The 6,000-nt window shown below is 38.3% G+C and overlaps 1 protein-coding gene across 1 annotated transcript in view; it reads right to left on the reverse strand.

The window, feature by feature from the left end:
• KIF25 (kinesin family member 25) overlaps positions 1-5,561 on the reverse strand; it is a 99,873-nt gene extending 94,312 nt beyond the window's left edge. Inside the window, exons 1-2 of the mRNA XM_074265167.1 lie at positions 5,415-5,561; positions 777-842 (exon numbers count right to left, since the gene is read on the reverse strand). Coding sequence (XP_074121268.1) covers positions 777-842; positions 5,415-5,486 — 138 coding nt within the window. The 5' untranslated portion in view covers positions 5,487-5,561. The remainder of the gene's footprint in view (positions 1-776; positions 843-5,414) is intronic.
• Between the last annotated feature and the right edge of the window lie 439 nt (positions 5,562-6,000).

The following is a 6,000-nucleotide window of genomic DNA, read 5'->3' on the forward strand; positions in this document are numbered from 1 at the left end:
CTTTGTTTATGCTCTCCCTTCCGGGCTTTGAGAACAGTACCTGTAAGGAAAGTTAGGAAATTAATTTTGTTTTTGTTTTGTGTACAGCTATGATGTGGAATGGTCCTGGAAGCTTTCAGGACAATGACATATTTTAGGAAAGATGAAATATTCGGTAATCTTTGTAGTAATGCGCTATACAAATGCTCTCAGGTTATTATTCAGAACCACACATAACATATCAGAGAATGATTCATATTCTTACAAGAATAAAGACAGGAATGGAACTTTTATGAATCAAACTAAAAGTTGGCATTTTACCCAGTTCATTGAATGAAAGATAAGGATTGAGGAGCACCTCAAATTTCAATTTATCAGGTCGAAAACTGTTTTAACAACAAATTGGTAACAATCTAAATATAAATAAGTTACATTATTAAAATATTAAAAGTATTTGGTGAAGAACAGTCCAACATACACCAAAATATCTATAGCAATGTTCTCTAAAATTGCAAAATACAAGAGACAAAGTAGATAATAGTCTTTTGAAGAATAACTAAAAAGGTGGTGATACATGTATGTGATGGAGTATCATTGTGCCATATGAAACAATGAACTTCTTAGGAGTGTTGGCTCTCTAAATGTGAAAGGATATAGGGACATACTGAAAAGTAAAGATGATGTAAAAACCAAAGTTAAAAAAAATACAAACGCACTGCACTAAATATATACATATATATATACATATATGTCTATGTATGTGCATATGTGTGTGTATGTGTATAAAATATGATTACCTCAGCCAGTTTCAGATGAAGAACAGCATTTTCAGTTTCCAGTTCAACTATTCTTTCTTCTTTGGCCTAAAACCAAGGACCCAGAAAGGAAACATCACCAAGAGATCATTTACTTTGGTTATTTTAAAGGAACAGCAATTTCATTTAATGACACTCATTTTTGCTGTTGTACAGAACACAGAACATATGGAAGGGTTCAGATAAACTCCTTTAGATCACACTATATATAGCTCAGTTTCACCTACCAGATCTGAATCTCTGTTCTATTTGGAATACTTTAGATAAGGGTTGACAACAAAGGTTTCTGTGATGGCTTGCTTCTGGCTAGTTCCTCTAGTGTATATATATATATGTATATTCCATGGTCTCTAGTTCTCTGGCTCTATCCTATTTAATGTGATCATCTCCTACAATGCAAGTCTATTCAACTGCTGCTTTTTCTGTTAACTATGATGACTCTCAGTCCTGCTACTGTTTTAATAATAGACAAGGAACATAATCTCAAGACTTTGCCCAGGAAAGGAGAACTGAAGCTAACAGCCATGGGATTGATGCTGGTGGAAGATGCAGTAGTAAGAAAGGACCTTATTGGAAGCCCAAATGCCAAGCCCTAGTCTACAGAAAAGAAAAAATTATGACCAGAAGTAGGAAAGAGCATAGAGAACAGTTTATTTCAATCATAAATAATCTCAATATAAGATATTCTAATATGCTTTTAAAATACTATGTAATGCCCATGACACAGATGATATTGTGAGTTTTGTCCTTTGTATTTGTATCTCTAGCACCTCACACGTTGGTGGAGCACAAAAAAGGGCTTAATAAGTACTTGTAGATTGGTTGATTAACTTTTTTTTAACATCAGGGAAGCATTGCTCTTACATTCATCATATTTTTTCCTGGCATGAATCCAGATATGATGCATTTCACATTGACTACTTACCTCATAACTCATGAATGAAACTATGTTTGAAGGGTTTGTTCTCATTAATAAAAAAATCTGAAAGGTAGTGGGGTGGAGTAGGTGATAGGTTAGAGAGATTGGACAGAACATAAAGATAAACCAGAGAAGTAGAGAGGATAGTCTGCTTATAAAAATAAAGTTTATAATGAAAATACAAAGGAAAGTGTAGGTGAAAGAAGACATAATTATTTGTAGATTGTTTTTGTAATTTAAAAATAATTCTAGAAATCAAAACATTTTCATTATTATTCTGATTTAACTGACAGCATTTAAAATCAAGATTTTTGTGTTTTTTTCTCTTTAAAAGTGTTTCATTGTTTCTTTTTATTTTTTCCCCTCTTTTTGGGAGGGAACTATTATTTTCTTTTATAACAATAAATGTTAGCAAGAAAAGAACAGGGAATACAAGATGAAGAGAATGGGCTGTGAATAAATGAAATCAATGCTGAGCTATGCTATATACTACAGGGACAGTTTTTGTTTGTTTTTTCCTTCTTTAATTCTCCCTCCTTCTCCTCTTCCTCTTCTCTCCCTGTCCTTTCCCTGTCCCTCTTCCTTTTCTTCTCTCTCTCTTTCTTTCTCTGTCTCTGTGTCTCTGTCTCTGTCTCTCTTTGTCTCTCTGTCTCTCTCTTTCTTTCTCTCTCTTTTTCTCATTCTATGCCTTCTAGTGCAAAGATCATTCTCCTTTGGCAGAAAGAAAATAGAAACAATTTTTTAAAAATGAAGAGTCCTTTCTTTCTACCATCTATTATCATTATCTTGTCTGCCCCAGAAACAATGCTCTCTTTATTGATCTTCCTCTTTTGTTCACATTGGAACAAATAATCCTTTTTTGTTATCTTTAGGTTTCCTCACCAACCTCAGAATATTCTGAGCTCTAGCAAATTTTGTGTCACAGCCAGCCTTCACCCTCTTGGATGCGATGGGGAGACCCTGCTAATTCCTCTCCCCTCTGCAATCTGGATGCTGCTTCCTTGCCACAGACTTCTGGATAGAAGGGCTGAGAATAGGTCCTTCCATCTGCCACGATTCCTAGTGTCGGGTCCCTGGTGGCCCAATGTGATGCTGGCATCAGTTCTGTCTTTTTTTTCCTTCTTCCACAGTTATCAATCTAAAACTGTTTTTATCCCCTGATGCAGTCCTGACAAACTCGAATCAATTATAAGGTGACGATCATTCTGACTTCTGGCCTCCCAGAGGTATTATTCAGGACAAATTTCCTGGGTTCTGTATTTCTCTAGATTCCTCCAACAAGGACTAGCTTTATCCTTTGCTATGCCTTGGATAGACCAGAGCCAAGGTTTCACTGGCTATAATCTGTTTATAGAGATCCATGGTTCAGGGTCATTCACTGTGGTCTACACAGAGTGTCCATAGGCTTATGGCTGTCAATTTATGGATCCCTGCATCAGATGGTGCTTCCCTTTGTCATTGCTTGATCTGATACCCTTTTTAATCTCTGAGGGAGTGTTTGTTGGATCTGGGTTTCACTAGGACCTGCTAAGTTGCCATCCTAACTGAAGTATTTTAGCCTTCCAGAATCCCATCATCCTTTCATATTCAACCTCTGTCACTTCCAAATTCCATCTTCTGAATGTGTCTTTTAAAAATCTAGGTCAATATTAATCTACATAGTTCTGTCACAACAAACCTCATTCTTTTTCCAGTAGATTTTTTTCCATAATTAATTCACATGATTTTGTGCTCAGTAAGGTACAGAGATCTTTAGAGTGAATTTGGTTAACATGGGACGAACAATTTTGAAAGAATTAGGAACTCTGATCAGTATAATGACCAATCACAATTTTGGAGGACAAATGATGAAATGTCCTATCTTCTTCCTCACAGAGAGGCAAAGGATTGACATTGCAAAATGAGACAAATATATTTTGGCTTGACTTTTGTTTTGTTTCTTTTTCTTTCATTTTCGGTGGGGTGGGGGAAGAGAGAAAGGGAGAGAATTGTTGGTCAAGGGAGTTACCTAATAAGTGCTTAATTTTAAGAAAACTAATGAAGCAGGAGTGTATAGAATGTACTGGGAAAGAAGAAGGAACAAGTACAAGGGTATAAAATGGTGTTAGCAATGGGAATAGAAAGGAGAGGCGTGATTTAAAAGTTACTTTAAGAGCAGAAACACCAAAACTTGGTAACTAAATATAGGTGGGTAGTTTCTAAGGTGTGGGCAAAAAAAATCAAAGATGCTGCTGCTGCAGGAAAGCATTTGATTCAGTGAATATTCTCACACAGGATTCTCTTTTAGTCAAAGCTTTATTTCACCAAAGCAGGTGGGCCAAGTAGCATGGGTTACTAATTGGCAACTGGGGGCGGGGTGGGAGAATACTTATATACCATAAATCTGGCTCTAAACTAGAGTTAGGGATACTAAAATTGCTATAGAGATGTAGAAGTTGTTAAATTGAATATCTTTTTAGATAGTAGCCTAGTCACACAACTTATTGTACCTGGGTTCAAGGAACAAGTTATATGGGAAGCATTTCTTCTGTGGCCTTAGCAAATCCAAATATGCTTAAATAAGTGATTTTACAAAATGCTTATGTTAGTAATTATCAAAGGCTAACCTAGGGCCCAGAATCAGGGTCCAACATGTCCCCTATACTCTCATCACTCCACTCTGCCTCATGTTGTCTTTCCTATCTTTCTCCTTATAGCTAACTGTTTTGGGATGCTAAATTCCTTTTAGGATTTACCTTGACCTTTAAGAGCATATTCCAACTTTACAGAGCATTCTCTTTCTTGTGGTTAATTATGAATTCCACGAGGGAATTTGTCTTTCCTGTTGTTAATTGTTATATACTTTCCCAACTCCATTTCAGGCTTACCATAGACATTAGGTCTATTGTAACCCTTCATTTTGCCTATAACTTCTTCTTCTAAATAAACCTACATTTTGCCAAAAAGAGTGGCCATTGTGAATTCTTCACATGATAGAACCCCAACATTTGATGCTCATCATTTAGTGCTAAATCCCAAACACATGATTGGAACTAGAACTTGATCTCCTAAATCACAATTCAAAGTATCTTGTTTTCTTTACTCACACTCTGAGAAGGCTGTTTACCTTGATTTCGACTGAGGGGAAAAGGTAGTAATGAAAATAGGTAACATTTATATATCAACTTAGGATTTGCAAAGTGATATATCCATATATGTATATGTACATATCTATAGACAAATACAGATATAGAATCAACCAAAAATTAGGGAATGAGCTCTGGGACACTTTCCAGGTGTAGGTCTATGATCTGTGACCCTTAGTCCCAGCTGCACCAGCATAATGAACCAAAACCAAAACAAATAACGCCCCCCCCCCCAACATACACTAAAATACAACAGGCTCCAAATCCAGACCCAACGGTTCCGGAAGGCAAAGCCTCGTTGAAGAGAAGTTCTGCTACCGACATTGTCTTACACAGAGGATAACTCTGTGTAAGACTGGGTAAGTTACTCTAGTGATTTTTGTGAGGGCATTTCCTTCTCTTTTCAGTGAAGGAAATGAACTCGGGAGGACCCCTGACACCTCTGGTTCTATGCCCATGAATAACTTCAGTCCGGAGGCTCTAGGGGAAGTCACACCTGGACCGGGTAAAACATCGGCCTGGCAAGAGGTAAAAGTCCACGGACTTGACCCCTGAGGAGTCTTTGGACTCACTCACCCGAACTTGATGTTTCAGCTGCTGAATCCGCTGGTTGGTGATGAAGCTCCAGTTTAAGCCCTTGGCCGGCATAATGCACCTAGGCGTTTCCTCGCTACCCACCGCTGCAGCTGCTGCCTTTGAAAGGGACTAAGGGGGCAGTGGGGCGGTTCGGTAGCCACCTGCCCGGGCGCGCTCCAGCCACACGAGGACGTGTGGGAGCCCTACTCTCTCCAGTCCCCCAAACTCACGGTACTTGTTTTGTTGGGACAGACTCGTTCGAACACGATGGACATGCACCTTAATCTATTGGTCCTAAATACTGTTAGCAGCGGGTAGGGGGTAGAGAATAGTGAGCTTGAAGTCTTGGGTTCAAGTTTTGCATATTATATATGCCGGCTGTGTAACCCTGTCGTTTCACCTTTGGTGTCCCTAAAATGAAAATTTAATCTGCCTTTCCACAGTTACTAAATCGTAGAGGCAGCCTTCCCTACCTTATTTCCCTCCCCCCCCCCCCCCACTCCAAACCCTAGCCCACATTAAGTGAAGTGACCGAGGCTAACGTTAACTCAGGTCTTCCATTTCCAAGTTCATTTTTCTTTCCATA

Source organism: Sminthopsis crassicaudata, chromosome 4, assembly GCF_048593235.1.
Source record: "Sminthopsis crassicaudata isolate SCR6 chromosome 4, ASM4859323v1, whole genome shotgun sequence".
NCBI classification, from domain to species: Eukaryota; Metazoa; Chordata; class Mammalia; order Dasyuromorphia; family Dasyuridae; genus Sminthopsis; species Sminthopsis crassicaudata.